This window comes from Jaculus jaculus, chromosome 18 (assembly GCF_020740685.1).
Source record: "Jaculus jaculus isolate mJacJac1 chromosome 18, mJacJac1.mat.Y.cur, whole genome shotgun sequence".
Lineage (NCBI taxonomy): Eukaryota > Metazoa > Chordata > Mammalia > Rodentia > Dipodidae > Jaculus > Jaculus jaculus.
The window spans coordinates 29,080,950-29,105,969 of NC_059119.1; the positions used below are offsets into that span (position 1 = coordinate 29,080,950).

General features: G+C 43.7%; 1 protein-coding gene across 4 annotated transcripts in view; it reads right to left on the minus strand.

Moving 5' to 3' along the window:
* Ercc6 (ERCC excision repair 6, chromatin remodeling factor) overlaps positions 1 to 24,628 on the minus strand; it is an 84,151-nt gene extending 59,523 nt beyond the window's left edge. Inside the window, exons 1-6 of one of the 4 annotated variants that reach the window (XM_045137442.1) lie at positions 24,534 to 24,628; positions 19,957 to 20,053; positions 18,403 to 18,835; positions 16,424 to 16,544; positions 14,205 to 14,316; positions 7,987 to 8,689 (exon numbers count right to left, since the gene is read on the minus strand). In XM_045137442.1, the coding sequence (XP_044993377.1) occupies positions 7,987 to 8,689; positions 14,205 to 14,316; positions 16,424 to 16,544; positions 18,403 to 18,821 (1,355 nt within the window). In that variant the 5' untranslated portion in view covers positions 18,822 to 18,835; positions 19,957 to 20,053; positions 24,534 to 24,628. Of the gene's footprint in view, positions 1 to 7,986; positions 8,690 to 14,204; positions 14,317 to 16,423; positions 16,545 to 18,402; positions 18,836 to 19,956; positions 20,054 to 24,228; positions 24,260 to 24,533 lie in introns of those variants that run through there. The other 3 variants (XM_045137443.1, XM_004658042.2, XM_045137444.1) reach the window with 3 other exon arrangements.
* Between the last annotated feature and the right edge of the window lie 392 nt (positions 24,629 to 25,020).

A 25,020-nucleotide genomic window follows, 5' to 3' on the forward strand; every position in this document is an offset into this window, starting at 1 on the left:
AACTAAGGGAACTGAAGATTAAAAAATACCCCTAAAGCTTGCGGGCAATAAAATAGAGGCATTTGGCTTGCACCCTTCCCTGCCTGATGCACTCCTCTTATCCTAGATGGCCTTGAAGGACCAGAGACCATCTGAGTGTCCTCCCTTAGACATTCCTGGCTGAAGAAGCCTATTCTGAACAAGGACACAAACAGCGACAATTTTCTTATCAACTGCACCTGGTACAGTCTGTTTTTCTTAGGATCCTCCTTATAAACTTACACCCCAGCCTGGCCCAGTGCTTCAGCCTTCATCCCATGGGAAATCTGAGCCTCTCGCTATTTCTCTCCAGAAACAGTCTTGTCTGTAGAGATCAAATCTGATATTCTCTTTTGCTTTTCTCTTGCACAAATAAACACAGAAGCTACTGTTCCTATGCTGCTCTTTGCCCCAGATGCTACCCTTGCTCATTAAGCCCTGAAGATGATTAGAACACACTTTGTAACATTAACACCACGAACAGAGCAGTATCACACCTTTGATCACCAAGTTTATTCATGTAAAATAAAGCAAATATTCAAGGAACAAGAAAAATCTTGTATAAAAAAAATTATTAAAGTGTTGAAGAGACTCACAAACATAAGGACCCAAGTTTGATTCCCAGAACCCACATAAATGCTGGATGTGTTGACACACACCTGTTACACCAGCACTGGGGAGAAGAGACAGAAGATTCCTGGAGCTCACTGGCCAGCCAGTCAGCACTGGGAAGAGCTCCTATCTCAAAAATCCATGCCACCATGAATGCATTTGGTCTTCTCTAAAAGAGGTAGACAACGTATTTGAGGATAATGCACAAGGACGTCCTCTGGCCTTACACACACATGCCCATACACGTACATGCATGTACCCATATACATATAAACATGTATACATACATGGACAACATTCACATACACATCCAAATTTTTAAAAGATACTAAAATCAAGTTAGAATGACAGGCATATACAGAGTCAGACTGTACCACACATGAGGCAAATTCTATCCCAAGTTATACCATACCTATCAATCAGGTCTTCTAGACTCCAATTTCCAAACTATGACTAGCAATCCCATATGGGGTCATATAACTGAGTGTGGAGGTGTGAAAATTTGGCAACAACTAAAAAATCAGCTCAAGAACAAATGCATGTAAGGAAAGGTGGAGGGAGGGCTAATCAAAATCTAACGGGATATAAATAAATCATACGGAAAACTACTTTTTGGACATTGGAACACTCAGGAGCCGTAGGTTGTTGCTAGAAAAGTTTCAGTGCCAGGGATGGAATACCTTCCAGTGAATTGTTGGCCAGAGAGGTCCCTGATGCCCCCAAAACATTACAGGCCACTGCTGAGGCCCTTGGTTTCCCACTAGGAACAGATGGTAAGACCCTACTGCTGAAGACTCCACATACTTGGATTGCAAGGCCACTGAGAAATCCTGCTGGAACTGAGCTAATAACCTCCTCCATGTAGACCAACTGACAGAAAGCTGGAAGAAGCCATTCTGCATGCAGTTCCATGGGAGAGAAAGAAATCACCAGTGAAGATAATCAACAGTGGACACTACAAGCCTTATATTTTGCCAGCCAGGCCAAATGAGGCAATGGGTACAATAGTGGCCCATCTGTTAAGGTGGAAAACAACTGCCCTCTAATTGGACTAGAGGCCCGCCCCATGGGAGGGAATACATCCATGATACTGAAAACCTAAAACAAGAGTAGTCATGAGCCCTAGGGGTGTTAACATCTGCTGCTGTCTGGCAAAATGTATATACTATGTTCATCAAACTGCCCAGAAAGCACTTCTCTTAATGTTCATACCCATATATTAATGCTACTCTCACTTGTGGTAGAGAACCTTCTCTTTTCAGATGGCAGGGACCTTGGGATGACTCAGAATGCATCATGATACTGGAAAGAAGTGACAGGAGTGCTCAGCACTACAATATCTCTATCACACCTTCCAAGGCTCAGGGTCCATTGTGGAAGAGGTGATAGAAAGAATGTAAGAGCCAAAGGAAGGGTAGGACTCCTTACAATGTGCTCCCCCTAGACACAAAATGGCCTGGATATCCATGACCTCACAGTGTCTGACACTACCTACACAAGACCATCATAATAGGAGGAAAAGATCATGACATGAAAACAAAAGAGAGACTGAGAGGGAGGGGATACGATGGAGAATGGAATTTCAAAGAGGAAAGTGGGGGAAAGGAGGGCATTACCATGGGATATTGTTTACAATCATGGAAGTTGTTAATAAAAAATTAAAAAATAAAAATTTTTGCCCCCCCAATAAAGAACAAATCCATGGTGAATAAGAAGTGTTTCTGGTAGCAGTTATCCACATTGCAACTTCTAAACACACAACACTTGCACTTTCACCGTATGTGCCCTTACTCCAGGCAAGAAACACCCTGACTCACAGTCAGACTACTGGATGCTATAAGGTGCACTGTTTTTTGGTTTTGGTTTTTCAAAGTAGGGTCTCACTCTAGCCTAGGCTGACCTGGCATTCACTCTGTATTCTCAGGGTAGCCTCAAACTCATGGTGATCCTCCTACCTCTGCCTCCTGAGTGCTGGGATTAAAGGCATGTGCCACCACACCCAGCTCAAGGTACAGTGTTTTAACTATACACACAAAACTTTCTGCCCTTGTAGAAACTTAATGGTTTAATTAAGACAACACAGACATTTAACATTTTCTTACCACCATTCCTCAGCATGTATCAAATTAGCATATCTTTAGTTTGTACTATGTTAGAAAGCTTGATTTTAAACACTGCCATTTAGATTTTATAAAATAAAATTATTGAATGAATTTTTGGCTTGGGATTAGGATAAGATTTCTAGCACTTTCTGAAATGGTGTTAAACATACTTGTACCACACTGCACTCTACATTTTGTACCAATATATAGCTTCATGGGAAACAGTGGTCTCAGCACTGATAACTGTAAGATCAAAACACTAATCAATTCTGAACAATGAACAACGTTCTACATCCTATAGTATCAAAATTATGGGTTGGAGTGATGGCTTAGCAGTTAAGGGACTTGCCTGCAAAGCTTAAGGACCTAGGTTCGGCTCCCTGGAACCCACATAAGCCAGATGCACAAGGTGACACAAGATCACACATGTACACAAGATGGCACACGCATCTGGAGTTCAATTGCAGTGGCTAGGGGCCCTAGTGTGCCAATTCTCCAAACCCCTCTTGTTCTCTTATTAAAAAATTATGTAAAAATAAACAATATTTATATCCATCATTAGTATGTAAATTTTATTTCATCTTTAATAAACGGTAAAACTATACGCAAACCAAAGAACTGGTTAGGTTTGGGTTGGGTTTCTCCACCCTGGAGACAGCTATGCACTGCTTCTTGGCACCACCTTGTGGTCAAAACTGGACACTGCACTTACCACGGATCCACAATGGAAGTTAACATATTTCCACCCTAACTTTTCAGCACTTCTGATGAATGGGTTTTTATTGTGAAAATATAACAAGATTAAGATGTAAAAACACTAGCTACATTTTCCACATTATTCCTGTCTAAGTCTCTACACACCTACCTTTATCTTGTTATGATTATAGTGAGCCCCAAATACTTGCCCACAGTCTCATTACTAAGATGTAGAGCTAATTAAAGCCAGGCAGTGCTATTCCTGGTGTTTGGGGACAAATCTAAAAAGCTTCTAACTTGTATCACAAGAGCCACACAATATATGAACTATCCAGAAGACAAGGCCTTGTGTTAGAATGAACTTTCTCCACAAACTCCCACCACAACTTAGTAGTCTGAGGTCCTTCATAACAGCCTGTAAATTCCTTGCAGACATGGGCTCAGGTACTGGAAGCAAAGATACAGCAATAGAAGCTGGCCTCATCACTACTGGGAGGGAAGTATTCAACACTAAGGAAACAAGGGTTGGGGCCAGGTACCACTGGCTTGATTACCCTACAAGGGGAATGGCTGCTACGCTGGCCTTCCCAGCCTAAACTACACAAATAGATCTAAGTCTTCCTAGAATGCAGATCACTCAATACCCTGAATGTGTGTCAGTTCCAGAACATCTATTTAGTGTGGAGCTCCCGTGCCTAGGAGTTGTAAAGTAGCAGTATTATTTTAAGTAGCAATATTACTTAAGAAAGCTAATCCTCGGAGCTGGAAAGATTTACAGCAGTTAAAGCACTTGCCTGTAAACCCTATCGACCTGAGTTTGATTCACCAATATTCAAATAAAGCCAGATGCACAAAGTGGCCCATGCATTAGCTAGAGGCCCTGGTACACCCACATTCATATTCATTCATTCATTCATTCATTCATTCATTCATATTCTTTCTTTCTTTCTCCCTTCCTCCTCCCCCCCACCCCCGCCAGACATGGTAGCATGTGCCTTTAATGCCAAGGTAGGAGGGTTGCTGTGAATTTGAAGCCAGCCTAAGACTACATAGTGATTTCCAAATCAACCTGGGCAAGAAGAGTGAAACTCTACCTCAAAATATGGGTGTGGGGGGGGCTGGAGATGTGGCTTAATGGTTAAAGTGTTTACCTGAGAAGCCTAAGGACCCAGGTTCAATTTCCCAGTACCCACATAAGCCAGATGCACATGGTGGCACACACATCTGGAGTTCATTTGCAATGGCTAGAGGTTCTGCCGCACCCATTCTTTCTCCCTCCCTCCATCTCTCTAAATAAATTAATTTAATTTTTAAAAAAGAAAGCTAATCCCAATGGAAGTGATAGAACCTGCACAATAATCCAGTAACATTTACTTCTATGTGGTGGTGCCTTCAGAACCCTTGAAGAAATCTGAAAAAACAGCTGAGGCCACTGGGAGCGAGTCCCCCAGGGTAAATGAGCAGACAGAAGAAGAAACACATGGGCAGGGACATTAAACAGGCAGTCAAGTGTACAACTGGTCAGAACCCCAGGACTGAGCTGACTCTGGCCACATCAGAGAAAGCACACTTGTGATCACCACCACCCAGTTCTGGCGTCACCCCGAGAAAAAGGCCTAAAGGAAATTCCCACAGAGCATCTGGTGAGGCAGTGACGCCTTTTAAACATGGATCCAGAGCTAATGAGAGGCCTAGGATTCTCAAGCTGAGAACTGTAAGGGGGTGAGATGTCTAAAGTCACCTTTTCTCACGCCTAAGTTTAAAAGAGCATGATAATTAACAGGTTATAACCAAATTTGTTAAATTCTGTATAACGTTGTCAGCCTGTGTACATATGCCTAAATTTTACCCACTAAAAACTCTTTTTATCATAAACAATGACTTTATTCTGATCATCTACTATCAAACCACTGCTAAGATAAGCAATCCTAAAGTTCTTCACTGCAAGGAACACCACTATGACTTCAACCCATCTACAAAAATCAGCAACAAGAAGTAACAAATACAGTGACTGGCAGTTCTCAAACGTTAATGTGTTCTCAATCCTGAGCATTTTATTTTCTTTTAACATCACCCAAAGCAAAGAGCACCAAAGGAGATGTAATAGAAACATATCAATGTGGGTATCTGCAGCTTAACAGCCTTAATAACTAGCTATAAAATTTTAAGAGCTATCATATTTTGGTGGCAATTAGAGTTATTGATATTTCTGAAATTCATTTGAGATTTTACTGTAACTTTAGCAAAAAAAAGGCTTATGATATGGCTTTGGAAATAATAAATTGTTTTACAATCTTAACATTATTAAGAAAAATGTATTGCCATGAAATTAAACTATACTCATATTTAAAATCCAATCAAAATAAATTGCTCTTGATCAAAATCTTGCTATGTTTAAAATATATTTAACATCGACCCAGTTTAATGAGAAGAATATATATTACTCTATTTATAATCAATATGTGGAGATTTAATTCTTTTATTAATTTTCTACAGTGGTTTGAGGCTGACGGTGCTCACTGTTCAAGAATACTTCTTGAGTTCTTCACACAACATGACAGATACTAGGTGTGCACACATCCACAGCAGCGCTGGGAAAGGGCAAACAGACGCCACCCTCCAGCTATGTAGCACTACATGCGGCACTACTGAAAGGGCAGCCCAACAGTTCTGGAGAACTGCACTGATGTCATGCATCCTCAAATTATTTTTAAACAACTTCTTTGACAAAGCTATGCAATGTATGCAGAAGTTTGGACTTGGATTTTGAGCAGTTCTAAACAACAGAAGGAAAACAGGACAACCCTTATTGACAAAGGCCAGTGGGAAGATACTAGAAATACAGTAGGCTGGGTTGAGGGTACAGCTCATGGGTAAAGGACTTGCTTGCTTAGCAAGCATGCGTTTGACCTTAGTTTGACACTCGGTACCCACATAAAATGTCAGGTGTGGTAGTGTGCACTTGAAATCCCAACCTGGGGCAGGTGGAGACAAGAGGGCTCCTGGAGCTCACAGGCCAGCCAGTCTAACCTAACTGATGAACTCCAGGCCAGTGAAAAACAATACCTCAGACAGGAGTAGATGACGTCCCTAAGAATACCTCCTGAGGCTGTTCTCTGACCTCCACATACACACGTACAAACATATACCATACACACACCACACACACATAAATTTTAAATAAATAAACTATATACTATAGATCCCTGAAATTTAAAAAAAGCAATTGAAGACTGGGAAAAAGCTATCCCAATATTAAATGCTCTAAAAGTATTATGGGGCTGGAAAGATGGTTTAGTGGTTAAGGCATTTGCCTATGAAGCCTAAGGACCCAGGTTCGATCCCCCAGGACCCACATAAGCCAGATGTACAAGGTGGCACATGCATCTGGAGTTTATTTGCAGTGGCTGGAGGCCCTGGTGTGCCCATTCTCAGTCTCTCTCCCCTGCCCCTTTCCTTCCTTTCTGTCTTTCAAATAAATAAATATTAAATTTTTAAAAAAAGTACTGTGGCTTTTGCCTTCTGACATCCTCCAGAGTAATTGGAGGTATGCTCAAAGGAACACAGTGGAGGGGCCTGCATGGAGGGAATGGAGTGCTTTTCCTGACTCACAGAAACCAGGTGGTAATGGCAATCCTAACTACATTACAGACACTCTCCACCCTCTTCTCTGACACATGGAGGTAAAGCCAGGTTCTGACATACCAGACGGCAGTGAGAAGGAAGGTAGCATATACAGGTTCATCTTTGGTATGACAATGGTTTGTAAATCTGTAGGTAATTATTTTTTAAAGACAAGGAAGGAGAGGTTTAGGAAAGCAAGCTGGGGGCTGGAGAGATGGTGCAGTGGTTAAAGGCCTTTGCACGCAAAACCTGTCAGCATGGGTCCAATTCCCCAGCTACCATAAAGGGCATTTGTGTGCAGTGGCAAAAGACCTTGGGATACACACACACACACACACACACACACACACACACACACACACACACAAATAAATAAGTAGAAAGTTTATTGTTTCATATACCAAAGCTTCATTGCCAGTTCTTTTTTTTTGGTTTTTCGAGGTAGGGTCTCACTTTGGTGCAGGCTGACCTGGAATTAACTCTGTAGTCTCAGGGTGGCCTCGAACTCACAGTGATCCTCCTACCTCTGCCTCCCGAGTGCTGGGATTAAAGGCATGCGCCACCACAACCAGTGCCAGTTCTTTTTAAAAGAAAATTCTTCTAAAACTACCACTCTACTTCAAAGGAAAACAAAAACACAATATAACCTTTTCCTCTCCCTGACTAACGACAGGGGTCAGTACTACTCTACGTAAAGCCACGCAGCTCCCACCAGTCCTATTCTTGCCCAGCCTTTCCCTGAAGCTTCTCACCCTAGGCTTGCCTCTGAAAACTGGAATAAAGACTCCAAAGCATCAGCCTTGATGCCAGCTCCATGCAGGACCCAGGTCCCTGGTTCTAGGAGGGTATGCCTGCAGGAAGTGCAACCTCTGCCCATACAGGCACCAGCACAAGAAGACGGATCTGGAGTGTTTACGTACAACCGCACACTGACCTTAGCCGCTGCCTGTAGTACTCTTCATCTCCATCATCTCGGCACCTCGCGCCCTTCCGACCGCCGCCTCCTCCTGCAGCTTCAGCTTCTTCCCCAGAACTTGGGAGGAAGTCATCATCAACCTCCTGTGCTGGAGCTTTCTGCTGGCGTCTCCGGCCCTTGCGCAGAGGCTTCAGGTCATAGTCAGTACCTTCCGACGACAGGTCAGCCTCTTCATCCTCCTCCTCTTGCTCCTCCTCCTCCCCCTCAGTGGGGAAGGAGCCAGACTCCTCACCCTCAGAGTCGCCTTCTGCCTCTGACCTGGCCTGTGGCTCCGGGGGCCTCCTCCCCCTTGGCAGTCCCACCTTGCCCTGAAACTGCAGGGCCCTCCTCTGCAGCCTCCTGATGTGCTTCTTCAAGCGCTGGTCGGTCTGCGACAGGCCACAGTGCCTCTGGCTTGCTTTGGATGCACTGGGGGCCAGGGCTTTTCGGGCCGCTCTTTTACTAGCAGCTTGCTTCTTCTTTTCAAAAGACAGCTGGGCTTGTTCTGCCAGGTATTTTTCAAAGCCTGATTCCTCATTGAGCATGATTCTTCTAGGCTTTTTCTCCTGTTTCTGAGGAATCTGAGTACCAAAGGGTGTCATCTGGCCAGTGCGGATGAGCTCTTCCCAGGCGCTCTCCTGGGCAGGCATGAGCATACTGCCGAGACATGAAGGCCCTGGCTCTGAAAGAGGAACAACCATGCGGACTGAGTCATGCTCCCGGAGAATACACAGGACATGCTCACCTCCTCAACCAACAGTAGGCACCTACCAATAACTGATAAGAAAATGAATATACTAAAACAAGAGCGAATTTTATTACAGCATTGTCATGCCATACTTAATATATTCCCATTTGAAAAGGTGACTTCTTGATAACTTTTCTCTAACATAAATTTATATAAATTTATGTTATATAAATTTAGTACATATATACCATAGAACACTATGCAGGGTGAATGGATGTCACTTGCAACAACACGGATGGAACTGGAGATGGCTGGTACATTAAACATGGCATGCCCAGAAAGACTAGTTATCATTCACAATGTGAGCTTTCTCACATGTGGAATCGCAAACAGCGGATCTCACAGGAACTGAGAGTAGACCAGCACTACTAAGGGCTCAGGGCATCGGGGGAAATGGGGGAAGGTTGATCAGGTTCTGGTTGGTTAAAAGCAGAAGTCCTGGCTGGGCGTGGTGGCACACACCTTTAATCCCAGCACTTGAGAGGTAGAAGTAGGAGGACGGCTATGAGTTCAAGCCACCCTGAGACTACATAGTGGATTTCAGATCAGCCTGGGCTAGAGCGAGAACCTACCTTGAAAAAAATCCTCAAGCTACAGTTCTGGACTAGGGAAATGGCAGTTAAGGCACTTGCTTGCAAAGCCTAACCAACAGGGTTCGATTCCCCAGTACCCATGTAAAGCACATGCATCTGGAGTTCGTTTGCAGTGGCTAGAGGACCTGGTGCGCCCATATTCATTCTCTCTCTCTCTCCTTGAAAATAAATAAAAAGTAGGAGGTACTGGTTGGTATGGTGTTACAAGGAGGGTGACTATAGATAACAATAATATACTGTGGTTACAAGTACCTGGAAGAAAGAATTTTGTATGTTCTCACCACAGAGAAATGATAAATGTTTGAGGAGATGGTATGTTTTACTTGGTTTATCCATTACACAATATATGTATGTATTGAAATATCACATGACATCCCAAAAATATAAATTTTTATTTATTCACATTATAGTCATACTCTGAGATAACAGTGCTCATACCAACATTCATATGGACCTACTTTCTTTTCCATGTTATAAAGAATGTTTTGTTGAAGGACTAACAGATGCCAGGCACATGGACATTGGATATTGTCTCATCCTAACAAGAACAACTGTCAGCTATCAACATCCTCCTATTAGATGCAAGGTTACTCAGCTCAGGGAGGTACTATTCCTAAAGTCCTCAGACTAACACAGATTGTGCACTCAACATCTATCCCATGGTAGCACATTGTAGATTCATAACCCATGCATCAGAACTACCTAAGAAAATATGTGGAGCCTTGGGTCCTGCCCCAGATGCAAAATCAGAATTTCCTGGTGTAGCTCACAGCTGTTTAAGGCACCCAGTCTCCTCCATGCAAATCCACAGCTGAGGACCACTGTCTGAGCTCCATACCCACACCACTTCCAAAGTGATGGTTCCTGCTTTTTAAACTTTCCTGCCTTGGAATTTCTTAGTGTGCTTTGTGCTTCTGTAAGCTGAAGTTCTCAGAACAAAGCCATGTCATGCCTATGTTAAAGGTCCTACAAGGCTGACTGGATGATTAACTTTATGGTTGTGTAGACATAAGATGTTGTAGCTCCAGAGCCAAGTAACTTTAGCCCCTTTACTATCTGTTCACTGGTCACCTCAGTGTCTGACTTAACATCCTTATGATCACAAGGTAAAAAACGTTGGGAATTTATTAACCTAACAGACAACTAGCTTCCAATAAACCAGAAGCAAAGAGTCATTAGGCAGCCTGTAAGACCTAGAACACAGGTATCTCTATTTTGCTATATTACCTGCCTGTCTGATGTTTCCATGACTATATTTGATAAATGTCTTACTTGATGATGGACCTACTTTTAAGAGAAGTAAAAGTGAAAAGAGACCACCTAAACAGGAAAAACAATAAAGGCCAGCTCTGCACTGCCCAGCATGGCCACTACCAATTGCCTGTGTCTGTTTAAACATTAAGTGAAAACTGAATTTCACAGGTGACACATGGCCAGGGCTCAACAGGTGCAGGTGTCCAGTGGCTACAGCACTTAACAACAGAAGGAACCTCCCCTCACTCAAAAGGCCAGATGGATGGCAGCATGCTAGACGCGTAATGTGAATGATATGAAACAGAATACGAAAAGCCACCCAGAAACCCTCCCTCTCTCATTAACTGAAATCAACCTCCAACAAAACAGCTACCTTAACATGAAACTACCAAACAAAAGACCTATGGCTGGCCAAGAAGGAATCTATACCCTAAAACTTGTGACTTTGCAGGCCAATGATACCACAGCTAGTTTTTCATTAAGTCTGCAGTAAAGCAAACCATGTATCAGAAAGCACACAGATCATAAGCTCAATGAATAGTCACACACGTCACTGTATTTACAAACCACTACCAAGATCAAATATCAGAAACGACGAAGATTCCTGGAGCACCCTTTGCGCCATCTTCTCACCTCTAGCCTACCACTGAATCCTGAGAGGCCTGGCTGTGGGGATGAGTTGTGATACAGTGTTCTTCTGTTTGACTGCTGTGTCTAGCACAATGCATGAGAGGTCCACAGTGAAATGTTAGATGAAGCTGCACTTTATTAACTCAAGACTACTGCTAGTATTCTGTATGACTATGCTACAATTTTCTCTTTCTACTATTAATGTATTTTGGGTGGTTTCCAGGTTTTGGCTACTAGGTTTTAGAATAATGGAATTTTCTGGCACATTCTTTAGTAGTAGTGGATGTTATTCCTTGGGTATATTAAGCATTAATGGACACTGTCAAATGGATTTGCAAAGTAGTACTATTCCAAGTTTCACCAACAGTGTTTGGGAGTTCCAAATGCCATTCCACTTCCTCTACAGGGTACACTTTCACTTTGCACCCTACTCATGGAAATCCTCCACCTGCATCTCTCAAATGTGAACTTATAGGCAAAAGCCATGTCTGGATCACATTTTATTCTTTAAGACTGTGTTAGCCTGATGCATTTTTATTTTTCTTTTGCACAGGGCTTCAGGTCCCACAGACTACACTCAAACTTGTTATGTAACCAAGGATGACTTTGAACTTCTTTTATCTTCCTGCTTCTACCTCCTTATTGCTGAGATTTCAGTACTGGGGATGGAACCCAGGGCTTCCTGCATGCTAGACAAGCATTCTCCTAACTCATTCTCCTAAGTCAACTCCCCATTTAAGCTTCATACAGACTTTAAATCAGTGTTAACAACCTTTAACCTACACAGCTTACCCATGACATTTGCCACAAAAAAAAAGAAAGAAAAAAAAAAAAAAAACCTCAGAAAATGACATTGAGGCTGCATTAAAACTCTAGCTGGTTAGAACTGATAGGTTACAGCATTTTACCTTCCAACACAGTGTATCTCCCCATTTACCTACGTTTTCTTTTCTTTTTTTTAGCTTCCAAGACATCTGCATCTTTATTTTTTTAACATTACACAACAATTTATTTATCTTTCATTTTCTTTTTTTTTTTATTACTTAAGTGCATACTCAGTGTGTAAACAGTCATGTTGGTACCATCATTAGCCTCCTCCCTGTCCTAAGTTTTCCTTAATTTATCACTTACTGATGACATTTTGCAGGGTTTTATTTGTTTGTTTTACTTTTCGAGGTAGGGTCTCTTCGTAGTCTCAGGGTGGCGTTGAACTCACGGCGATCCTCCTACCTCTGCCTCTCCAGTGCTGGGATTAAAGGCATGCACCACCACACCTGGCTTATTTTGCAGTTTTTAATGTAGAAAACACTGGAGAAAACTGTGTTTCTTGTTAAGATTTATGTATTTAGGTTCTAACTAGCAGCTTTATTGAATTTTAATTTTTGTTTCTCCATGTATACAAAAACATGACTAATTCTTATGTAGTATGTATTCAAAAATATTAACTAAAGTGGCTCAGTAATTCCAACAGAATATTCATCAATACTCTTGAATTTCTATGTAAACCATCATACAGTCTATGAATAATGATGGCTGTATTTCCTTTCCACCCTTACAGCTTGTATTCCCTTTCTTTTATTTCTGTACCATCCAGTTCAGTGCCAAAGACAGAAGGTGAGTAAGCATGCTAATTGCCCTCCAGATCACAGGGCAAAGCCAAGTTTTGTCATGTTTGTTATCTGTTGTCATTCCACCTATTGCTAGGCAGGGACTATCAGGCAATCACCACCTCCGAGAAAAGGGAGCCATGGGGAAGGCACAGGCTGCAGTGGGGTCTACTGCACTTACTCCTATGCACAGGTTAGGCAGGCCCGAGGGAGGGAAAGAAGGCAGCAAGGTCCTCACTCAGGAGTGCCCCAGGGCCTGGGCCCTATGGCTCTGCAGACAGGGCAAGGAGAGAAGGCAGTGAGAGAGACCAGAGTGTCAAATGATGGCTGGTACCAAACGGACAGGTATTGTGTAGGAACCAAGGGCTCAGGAAAAACAAGCAACAGATCTGTAAGAAACAAGATCCAAGGAGAATGCAGGAACAGATGTCCTTCACCATGAGAGACCTGGTACTTCAGTAGCAGAAAGCACTGGTGGGAGGTCTAATGAATCTCATGAGACTAAACTTTAGAAGCACATTTAAATGTGGGCGTGGTGGCACATATTTGAAATCCCAGCAGGAGGATCAGGAGCTTGAGGCAGGCTTGGGCTTACAGTGAGACCTGCTTTCAAGAAGTAGACAGAAAGGAGAAAGAGTGGAAAGCAGGGAGGGAAGGAAAGCACGTTTGATATTTTTCCTATTGCCTACTGTTATGCTCTTCACAATTACCTTGTCTTAGCTTCTGGAGTTAGGAGAAAATATTTGCTTGAACACCTAAACACTAAGAAGCTTTAATCTATATTTCAAGCAACAAATGACCAGTAGCCAAAAATGTCTAAACACACAGACACACACACACACACACACACACAGTTCCAGTGCTGTACTTTATACATTTTCCCACAGGATTTTCTCAAACACAACCACTCTGAGGAGTAACATATATGAAACCATGGCCCTGGAAAAACCTGAGTGTCGTTTCTTGACAGAATGAATGCTTGGAAAGCCTGCCAGATATACTCTTTAAAGAGAGGTGAAGCAGTTTATAGACAGATTGATGATGTGGGGCGCATAAAATGGAATTCAATCAAGACGTTCATTCTCTTCATCAAATTAACATGTAAAGGTGTTTCAGATTTCCAATTTATTAAGCATATACTAAATGTGCACCAGCAGCCTCCAATGAACTGAGTTAAAAATTAACTGTCATTCTCTAAAAACCTCAAATGACCTAAGAGATTTGGGCCTGTAAGAGGATAAGATTTTCCTTGTAGGTAAAGAAATGTGTTGTTCTCACAGCTCAGAAAAAGGCTCAGGAGACACCTCCCCTGAATAGCCACGAGACGTTTCCTCAAGAATCAGGAGAGCAGCCCAGCATCCTCACCTGCATCCACCTCCTGCAGGCCAGCATGATCCAGTTCCACTAGGACCTCTGCTCCTCCAAGGACAGCCTGGAGACGCTTCTGCTTTGCAGTGATCTTCTTTAGCTGTTGTTCCTTGAATGGCAGGTCCCAAGCACAGAACACAGCAATGCAATGACTTATTAATAAACACCAAATGCAGTAATACAAAATCTAAAACTTTCATCTTGAGTATAATAAAAATAAAACAGGAATCCTATGTTACTACTATTGTAGAGATACTTATTTGAGCAATTGCCCCTTTGCTACAGAACGTTGACCTTGAAGCATATTTTTCAAATAACCAGTCAATGCCCTCAGGCTGACCTCACTGTGTGGCACACAGCTTCCCATGGGCCTGAGCACTGACATCACATCCTGACTCAGGAGGTGCAAACGCCCTCTTGGCTTTCCCCATTACACACTAGATATATATGTCACTAAAGTCTGTGTTTCTGACCTAACCAGCCAATGCGCTATGGAGAGCAGTGGGTCACAGAGGTTAAGAAATAAAAACACAAAAATTAGTATTTAGCTGCTCAAGAATATATTCTACCCCAGTCACAAACTTTCAAAGACATTTTGCTATTCCTCTTTACCCTAAACTCCAGATTCCTCTTTGTCTTGTTACCCCTGACATTAGCAGAATTCAGGTGTGTGACCTTCCTAAAGCTTCCCAACTAACTGGGTCTGGGTGCTGAGATACCCTAACAAGGAGGAGTGTGCTTCAGCTCCACCAGTGGTAAAAGCACTTATCCAGCACATACAAAGCCCTGGGTTTGATCCCTAGCAGGGATAGAAGCAGAGAGGGCTTTCTTTCAACTAGAAATGTGAGGGGTAGGGCAAGGGAAAATAGTGAACATAAGCACTACTGTAAGTTGCGATTTTTTTTTCTCAGTCTCTCTCAGCAAATCCCACTAAACAGTCTATCTCTAAACTTCAAGGACCTGCTAGAGAATGATAAGGAAATAAAAGGTTTGATTCTCTATACCTTTCAAATCCCAGCCTACCAGAGGCCCAAGAAGGACAAGGTGTCTGATTATCAATTCACAAGATGCCAGCTGTCCCCAGATCTGTGAACATCCTGTCTACACTGAGCTACTCACTGCTCTGAGTGTGGGCTACTGCTGCAGAGATAAAAGAGCTGCGTGAAAGCAAAGCACTAACACGTGAGAAGAGCAAGGCTAGTGAAGTAAGCCTGAAGACCTTCCCACTCGTGACACTTCCAGACCAAGGCCTCCACGGGCTACAATGAATCAACTGTAAGCAAGAGGGCATGTGCTAGTCTTTCTGAATAGCAGACTGGAAACCATCAATACTAGTCACTCCTTTCCACCGCAGTGTATTTTCACAGCAGAGTTTATCAACCCTAGAAAATGTTTCAAGCCTCACAAAGCCAAATCCTAAAGAGAAAGAAGGGAGGGAGGGAGGGAGGGAGGGAGGGAGGGAGGGAGGGAGGGAGGGAGGGAGCAAGCACCTTATAAAAGCAGGATCCTTCCTACCTTTGGGTTCTCTGCCCCTAAGTGCAGCCCCAGTGTGGACATGTTGACTGTAACACTTGAAGAAAAGGGGAAGGGCCAGCCTCAAAAGGAGTGGAAGAGGAAGAGATGGCGGCTGTATGAGCAGGAAACAAAGAGAAGACAGGGCAAGCAAGAGCTAAACAGAAACAAAGTCCACACAAAACAAGCAGACTGAGGGAGAGGTGGTGGCAGAAAATGGTGACAAAGGGAAGACCATGGAAGAGCACAGGCATGAAGAGCACGCAAGGCCACACAAAAAACTACCCTCAAATACATTTGTATGGATGCACAAATGCATGTTGACAAATGTGCACACGTCTGCACGTATGGGTCTTTTTATTTATTTATTAGACAGAGAGAATGGGCACGATAGGGCCTCCAGCCACTGCAAACGAACTCCAGATGCATGCACCCCCTTGCGCATCTGGCTTGCGTGGGTCCTAGAGAGTCGAACCGGGATCCTTTGGCTTTGCAGCCAAACGCCTTAACCACTAAGCCATCTCTCCAGCCCATGTACGGGTTTTTAAAAATACAGCTGATGCATCACACACATAAAAGCAACTCAAAATTTTCCTATTATAATTACAAAGACATATTTTATATCACACAAATACTTTCCCAAATATTTCCCAGATTGTTAATGGACTTTTCAATGTGCTACTTAATGAATTATTTGGAATCACCTTATTGTACTTCTGTCGCTTTACAGAATCTAGTTTCCTGTTGATGTCTCTGTTGGTGGCAGCTTGAGGGCTAAGTTGTTCAATAATTTTATTGATTTGCCTTAGGGATGTCGTACATGACCTGAAAAATAAGAAAAATTGTCTGTTTTCCTCTAGGGTAACATTTCTAAAGCATAAGCCAAAAATTAAAATGCTAAAAGTATGTCTTATTTCTTGTCAGTTAAAAGATAAACAAAGCCAGAATGTATACTCATGGCCACAGATGGACTGAAGGCTCCTCAGAGCAGCTGCTAGTGGTTTTCTTTCCTCTGGTGACTTAAACCAGCTCATGCCTACTGGATCCAATCCTTCTACAAGCATTTCTTAGTGTCTACTTTATTCAAGACAGTGGGGCTAGGACAGAGCACAGTAAGTTGTCCTTTTATATATAAATTCGTAGGTTTTTTTTCTTTAAAAAAAATGTTTATTTATTTATTTGAGAAAAAGAGGGAGAGAGACAGAAACAGGCAGAGAAAGAGAATGGGTATGTCAAGACCTCCAACCACTGCAAATAAACTCCAGACACATGTACCACCTTGTGCATCTGGTTTAGGTGGGTCCTGGGGAGTTGAACCTGGCTCCTCTGGCTTTGCAGGCAAGCACCTTATCTGCTAAGCCACCTCTCCAGCACAAATTCACAGATTTTTAAAGCCTGTAATGAGAAGTCTCTCAAGGACAGCAAGATAGAAAGAAACCACAGAACAAAGGAAAAGATAAAATCCTAAAAGAGCTTGAACATTTGCTTATATAATTTACCTATCTAGGACACTGTTTTTCTGGAAGATTCCTCTGCTGCAGCTTAAACTCCATGATGTAAAGAGGGAGAAAAAATAATTAAAGAAATTACTTCTAAAATACTACAGAAATGTAGCTTCAAACTTTCAAAACAGAAAGTCAATATTCTGCACATTTGTGTAACTTGCTACTTATATTTTATAAATATTTTAATATAAACAACTCAAGTTACTGGCCATCCAAGGCACCAGCCACATAGTCACCCTGCTTGGACTCCACAGTGTTCTTCTCAGCCACCTCTGCAGGAAGTGGACACAGCTCCAAGACCAAGTGTAAAAGGTGTGCCATTACGAGGAATGGAGGTCCTCAACGTTCAAGGTAACACAAACAAACATGAATAACCTGCCATTCAAGGCGTCAAACAAAAATTAACTTAAACCAAAAAGTAGGCAAAAGACCTCACCAGAGACCTAGCTACCAGCTCCACCCCTCTCACCGCCCCTCCCAGTCATGCACTAAGGCTGTCCCCTTCCCCCAGCTGGTCCAATCCTGAGCTGCTCTTGTTCCCTTGCCTGACACTACCCAGACACCACACAGGACAATGGAGAGAATGGGCTCCGCCCTGGACCACCTCCTCACTCCTAGCCTCACCCTCTGTTCCCCACCAGCACACTACCCTCAACAGAGCCCATGTTTCTCTCTTCCACGACACAAATGACAAATGAAATCTTCATGAAAATGCATCTTTCTTCAGAGTCAAAAATAGGACAAAAGAAAGGCAGGAAGCACATTCTCATTGTTTTCAAAAATGCAAATCTGAAAAATTACCAGAATACTGACCACACAACTTGGGGACAGCAAGATAGAAAGAAACCACAGAACAAAGGAAAAGATAAAGAGGAACAAAAGAGGGGACAGTACATGTTCCTGGTATCTGAAGTAGGAAACCAAAACCCAGGCATACATCTCTTTGCAACACCCTGCACGTATTTTCAGAGCAGCCCTTCTCTTCAGGACACTAGGTAGGAGACAGACCTTCCATATACAACACTACTCCATAGAGATGAGAGCTCAAGACAGATGTTCTTACTGCTTCCCAAATACGTGTTCTGTAAATTTCCTCAATCTCTGGCATTTTGTAGCCTTCTATTACCTGCATGTCACTGTCATGTTTCAAACTGTGAGCAAAGAAGGACCACACTCACGTGAGGTCATCCAGGACTGACAGATACTCCTTTTCAGCATCGGCAAGCTGGGCTGCGCGGCTGGCCTCATGCATCGCACCGTCCACCTGCTGAAGCACACCTTGTTCCAACACGGCCTGGTCATACACATCCACACCCAGACCCTGCAGCTCCAGGGCCTGCGCACAGGGCTCCACTGACGGGATCTGATGTCTGTCAATGTGCAGCAGTGCTGACCCCCGCCTTGTGGGGGCTGATAAACAGGCCTCGGCAGTGGATGGCCCACAGTCAGAGGAAGGAGAGGGGAGACGCTTCTCCACTTCTGGGTCCCCACTGTTCTCCTGCTCAATGGACACGTCTCCATTAGTGCCGACATGCTCACTCTGTACACGGTCGTGTTCCTGAATTTGACTTGAGTTGGGGATTCCCTCATGGGACATCCTCTACAAACTATCTGAAAGGAAAAGATAAAGCTGATTAAGCCTCAGAGCCAGGAGAATCCAAAGCTTGCCAGCCAGCGAATCTGACATTTGTCTGCAGTCTAGCAGTTCGTTTGCAGCAGCAAGAGACCCTGTATCAAGGTGAAGCACAGACCCCTCAGAGCTGTCCTGATCTCCACATGGGCACGGTGGTATGCCTATATACTAACACACATGAGAAATGAAACTTTTTAATTGTTTACAAAATTTATCCAATTATTTTACGTTGAATTTAATCTTTACTCCTTTCATATAATTTTAGATCTCTTATCATCAAACATAATTACTGTATCTGTTTGATAGTCAGTTTCTGGTACATCTGTATCTACAATAAAAACTGTATACTATTATGTAATTAGAGTAATCTTAAATTTTCTTAAATTTGCATTATAAAGTTAAAAAAATGATTAGGCCTCTTGGTTATATATAATTTGTCATTATATAACTACTTAAATATGTTATAATTAATGCAAGTATTTTTCAATGTACCAACTAATAACCTTCCAATAACATAATCTCAAGTTTCTAAGTACTAACTTTTTAAAAAATACAAATTATGGGCTAGAGGGATGGCTTATTGGTTAAGGGATTTTCCTGCAAAGCCAAAGGACTCAGGTTCGATTCCCCAGGACTCATGTTAGCCAGATGCACAATGGGGCGCACACAGCTGGAGTTTGTTTGCAGTGGCTGGAAGCCCTGGCACACCCATTCATTCTTTCTATCTTTCTCTGTCACATAAATATTTTTTTAAAAAAATACAAATTATGTCTTCTGGTAAAGAAGTACAGTCACATCAGTAAAGGACATTTGGGCAGCCAAAGAAGAAAGCCAGCAACCTAATCCTGACGTCCATGGAATGTCCCAAAACAGCTACAATGATCTGGCTGCTGTCACCAGCCAGCATTTTCACTGGGCCTTGGTGCAAATGACTTAAAGGACATGGACTACATAGAAGCAGTGACATACAGAGAGAAATGCTGTAGGAACTGGACAGCACAAACTTCTAGGGTGAGCATCCATCCAGTGAACAGAAGCTCTAAACAAATAAAAATTAACCCCAGGGCTGGAGAGATGGCTTATTGGTTACGACACTTACCTGCAAAGCCTAAGGACTCAGGTTCAATGCCCAATGGCCCAATTAAGCCGGGTACACAAGATGGATATGTGTCTGGAGTTTGCAGCAGCTGGAGGCCCTGTTGTGCCATTTAAAAAGCCATTTCAATACACAAATAATTCCTCACCCATTAGCTTAACAGGCACAATATTCAATACAGACAAGGAGAATCTACCTCACATGCCATAAATCAGACAATTTAGCAATAGCCATTAAATGTTTTGTTTTGTTTTTCGAGGTAGGGTCTCATTCTAGCACAGGCTGACCTGGAATTCACTATGTAGTCTTAGGGTGGCCTCGAACTCACGGCGATCTCCTCCTACCTCTGCTTCCCGAGTGCTGGGATTAAAGATATGCACCACCAAGCCAGGTCCATTAAAATTTTAAATGTGCATAAACTTTGCCCAGTTCTAGTGGTAGATATTTAATCCAAAGAAATACAGTCTACTGTGTCTCCATTGTTTCCTGCCATAATCATGTGGCTGACTGAAAGCTGTGACTTACTGCTAGTGCCAACCTGTGGTGGTTTGATTTGGGGGTCCCTCATAAACTTAGGTGTTCTGAATGTTAGATCCCCAGCTGATAGAGATTTGGAAACTAATGCCTCCTAGAGGCAGTGTTATTGTTGGGGGCAGGCTTATGAGTGTTATAGCTAGCTCCCCTTTGCCAATCTGTGGGCACATTCTTTTGTTCCTGTTGTCCACTTTATGTGGGCCAGGGGGTGATGACCACCCTCTGCTCATGCCATCACTTTCCCTGCCATCATGGAGCTTCCCCTCAAGCCCCTAAGCCAAAATAAATCTCTTTTTCCCACAAGCTGCTCTTGGTTGGATGATTTCTGCCAGCAATGTGAACCTGACTGCAACACAGCCATAAGAAAGGATTGGGCTGCATGCTACTGGCACAGGAAAAGAGTAAAATTCAAAATTCCAAGTGCAGTTTCTACTGAACATGCACCACTTTTACAGCACTGCAAAGTCAGGAAAGTGGAAGTTGTAAGACACAGACTGTCTCTATTCACAAATGGATGTACGAATGCCTATCATAGCATATATTAATAGTTTAATACAGCCATGAAATAGTTGTTATGGTATTAATATAAGCCATGTTAAGTGAAAAGTCATGGATAGATAGATGATGAATGCAGTTATATTGAAAGAAATGTGTGAATGTGTGCATGTATGAGTATGTCATGTGCATAAAACAATCTGAAAAGATGCATCCTACAACTGCAAACACTGAAGAGGAATCTTCAGAAGCAGGGAGGAATACATTTCATCTACATACTCAGGAACTGCTTGAAAGAGAACATATTCACTATATTACCAGTGCAACAGCTAATAAATACACTAAAAAGCAACTGAAAGGGCTGGAGAGATGGCATAGCAGTTAAGGTGCTTGCCTGCAAAGCCTAAGGACTCAGGATCGATTCCCCAGTACCACGTAAGCCAGATGCACAAGATGGCTGGAGGCCCTAGCACACAATTCTCTATTATCTACCTCTTTCTCTCTCTAATAAATAAATATTTTTTTTAATTTTTAAAAAGCAACCAAGAGACAATCCTACCTTTTTATTTAACTGCAAACACATTAAAGTTCCTTTAAGCACTTTAATTTTATTTCTATGAAATAACCACAAATTTCCTGACACAATCTGCTCATTGTTTATCCAAAAAAAAAAAAACAACACCCCAGCAACCAAGCACTGGAACACAAAGATTCCAAGAATTTAGCACCACCTGTCTCCACTTTCTAGTGGAGAAGAAGCAATGCAGCTGGTCAGCTAAGGGGTGCAGGCAGACAAGAGCACAGGAACTCCATAGATGAGCTGAGATCTGAGCCTCTGGCCATGGCTAACATACATGGATGCTCAATACCTACTGGAAGGAAGTACAGTTCAGAGTGAAGTTCAAAGAGTAAACTGAGTCACAAGTGAATTCAGTCATACAAATGGGACTCTCAGAAAGGAAGCAGACTATAAGCAGAAAGGGGGTGGGGCAGCTGAGGTTCTTACATGTCATGATACTGGTATATCATATGATCAGAATGCAAATCTGAACTCAAGTGGGAAGCATAAGCAAGCAGCCCAAAGGGTCCCATGGCCAGCTGTCAGGGCCCACCATTTTACAGGACAGGAAGCGGCTAACACTGAACGTAAAAGACACCATGAGAAAGATAATGTTCCTCCCAGGCGGGGGGGGGGGGGGGGGTCCTAATTATATGCAGGACAAAGGTCTCCCTTATAGCAGAAGGGTTGAACTCTGGTTCAGAGCCCTTTTTATATAATTTTTAATTTTTATCATTTATTTATTTGAGAGAGAGAATGGGTGCACCAGGGCCTGCAGCTACTGCAAACAAATTCCAGACACATGCGCCCCCTTGTGCATCTGGCTTACAGGGGTCCTAGAGAATCAAACCAGAATCCTTTGACTTTGCAGGCAAACGCCTTAATCACTAAGCCATCTCTCCAACCCTCAGAGCCCTTTTAAGAGCTGGAATTCAACATTAACATACTAAGTGCTTAAAGAAAAGAGTGAATTAAACAAAAAATATTCTGATTCTCACCACTGTAGTACAAAGACAATGTTAAAAATAATGAAGTTTAGGGGGAATGTCTGATAACAGAAAAGGATGAAGAAGGGATTAAAGAGAGAAATGGGAGCTGGAGGGATTGGTCAGTGGTTAAGGTACTTGTTTGCAAAGCCAGATGGCCAGGCTTCCATTCACACCCACTGAAAGAAAGTGAGATGCATGAAATGACACATGCCTCTGGAGTTCATTTGTAGTGTCTGTCTCTCTCTTTCTCTCACTGCTTGCAAATAAATAAGCATATTTTTTAAATTAAGAAATGATTGGGCATGTTTACATCAGGAAGTCTGAAAGGGTTCAGTGGACTGGACATAGGCAGGTCACTGGTTATCTTGCTTCAAGCTGGGAGTGGTGAATAACTGTAATCTCAGTCCTGGGGAGAGGGGCAGAGGCAAGACAAAGTTCAAGGCCAGCCTGAGCTACACAGCAAAACTCTGTTTTAAAACAAAGAATGAGTGGGGGGGGGGGGCGGGGGCAGGAGGTGCTGATGGAGGGGTATCACCATGAGTTCCAGGTCAGCCAGGGATAGAGCAAGACCCTACCTTCAGAACAGACAACAACCAAAGGGGGAGTGAAGAGAGGGCCAACACAAAGAATGACAAAAAAGTACCCAAGAAATAACAGAGATTTAAAAAAAAATCCAAATGTAAACCAGGCATGGTGGCACATGTCTTTTAATCCCAGCACTCAGGAGGCAGAGATAGGAGGATCCCTCTGAGTCCGAAGCCAGCCTAGGACTACAGAGTGAGTGCCAGGTCAGCCTGGGCTAGAGTGAGACTCTACCTGGAAAAAACAAGCAAACAAATCCAACTGCAGTGGGCTGTGAAGTCAGTGAGAGACAAGGCAATGAAAGTCACAAGGTGATGTACCATCCCTGGAAGGACCTTAGCTACATAAGAAAGGAGTGATAAATTAATAATGGTTTTGTTGGGAGGAAGGGAGAAGAAAATGAGGGCAAGAAAACCATAACTTGATCACCGAAGGGGACACAGGGCAATGTCTTACGCAAAAAGTTGGACAGTCAGAGGGGAAGGTCCAGATGGAAGTGCTCAGAAGACACGGACTATCTTTCTCTGATTCTGACCAGAGAATGGCTCCTGACATACCTAAATCAACGGATGCAGAGGGAAGCTAAAGTGGGCCACATGAAAAATATTCCCTAGAATTATTTTGGGTTGAGATAAGAGCTGTAGGTTGGGTCCTGGGAGGATTGAATCCAGGTCTGTCAGGCTTTGCAAGAAAGTGCCTTTAACTGCTGAGCCATCTTTCCAGCCCCCTAGACCACTTATAATACCTAATAACCGTAACTTTGGTATCTAAATAGCTATTACTGCATATTGTCTAGCGAATGGCAATAAAATGTCTGCCAGGGTTATTGCGCACGACTTTCATCCTCGCACTGGGGAGGCAGAGGTAGGTGGATCGCCGTGAGTTCGAGGCCAGCCTGAGACTACAGAGTGAATTCCAGGTCAGCCTGAGCTACAGTGAGACCCTATTCAAAAAGAGAGAGAGAGAGAGAGAGACTGGAGAAGGGATGACAGCTTGCAAGAGGGCGACGGCAGTGAGGAAGGACGGGGCGGCGGCAGGAAGCGTGCTGCAGCGCGGTCGTGCGCCGGGGTGCCGGCGGCTCCATCACCCTCCACGTACTCCACCCACTCGCATCACCTCCACGCTGCTCCCCGGGAGCTCGGGCGTTCGAGCCCAGGGCAGGCCCGACGCCGCGGCTCGGCTCCGGCGCGCCCCCAGCCCCAGCGCCTCCTCAGGTGAGGGCGCGCGCCGCCGCGACGTCACTTCCGGCCGCAGGTGCGCCGGACCGGAAACGGCCGCAGAGCGGCTCCGCAGGACAGCCGGCTCCGGCGGGGGCGCCACCACCGAGACGCGCGGGGGCCGGAGCCGACCGGGGAGCCCGAGCCCCAGCACCACCACCACCCCCTCCAAACCTGACTTCAGTCGGGCCACTGAACACTCACCCGAGGGAGCGCCCCGCGGCTGCCCTGACAACAACACCGAAGCAGCCACCGAAGAACGCGGCTTGCCTGGCCCGGGGCGCATGCGTCCTGAATCCGCCATAAGCACCGCCCCCAACGGGGGGGGCGGGAAGGTCAACGGCGCATGCGCCTGGCGACTGCCTGTGTTTGCAAACAAGAGCATGCTCCGTGTGGGTTGAGAGCTTTGTGGGTCCACATCGCTGGGCTGGAGAGATAGCCTAGCGGTCTGCAATGCCAAAGCACCCAGGTTCGATTCCCCAAGACCCACGTAAAGCCAGATGCTCAAAGTGGCGCATGCATCTGGAGTTTGTTTGCAGTGGCTAGAGGCCCTGGCACGCCTATTCTCTCTCTCTGCCTCTTTCTTTCTCTCGCTCTGTCAAATAAAATATTTTAAAGATTACATCGCTAATGAGGCAGTTCGAAGAATTAAAAGATGCTTCCAACGTGACACAGTGTGGTATGTGTGTGG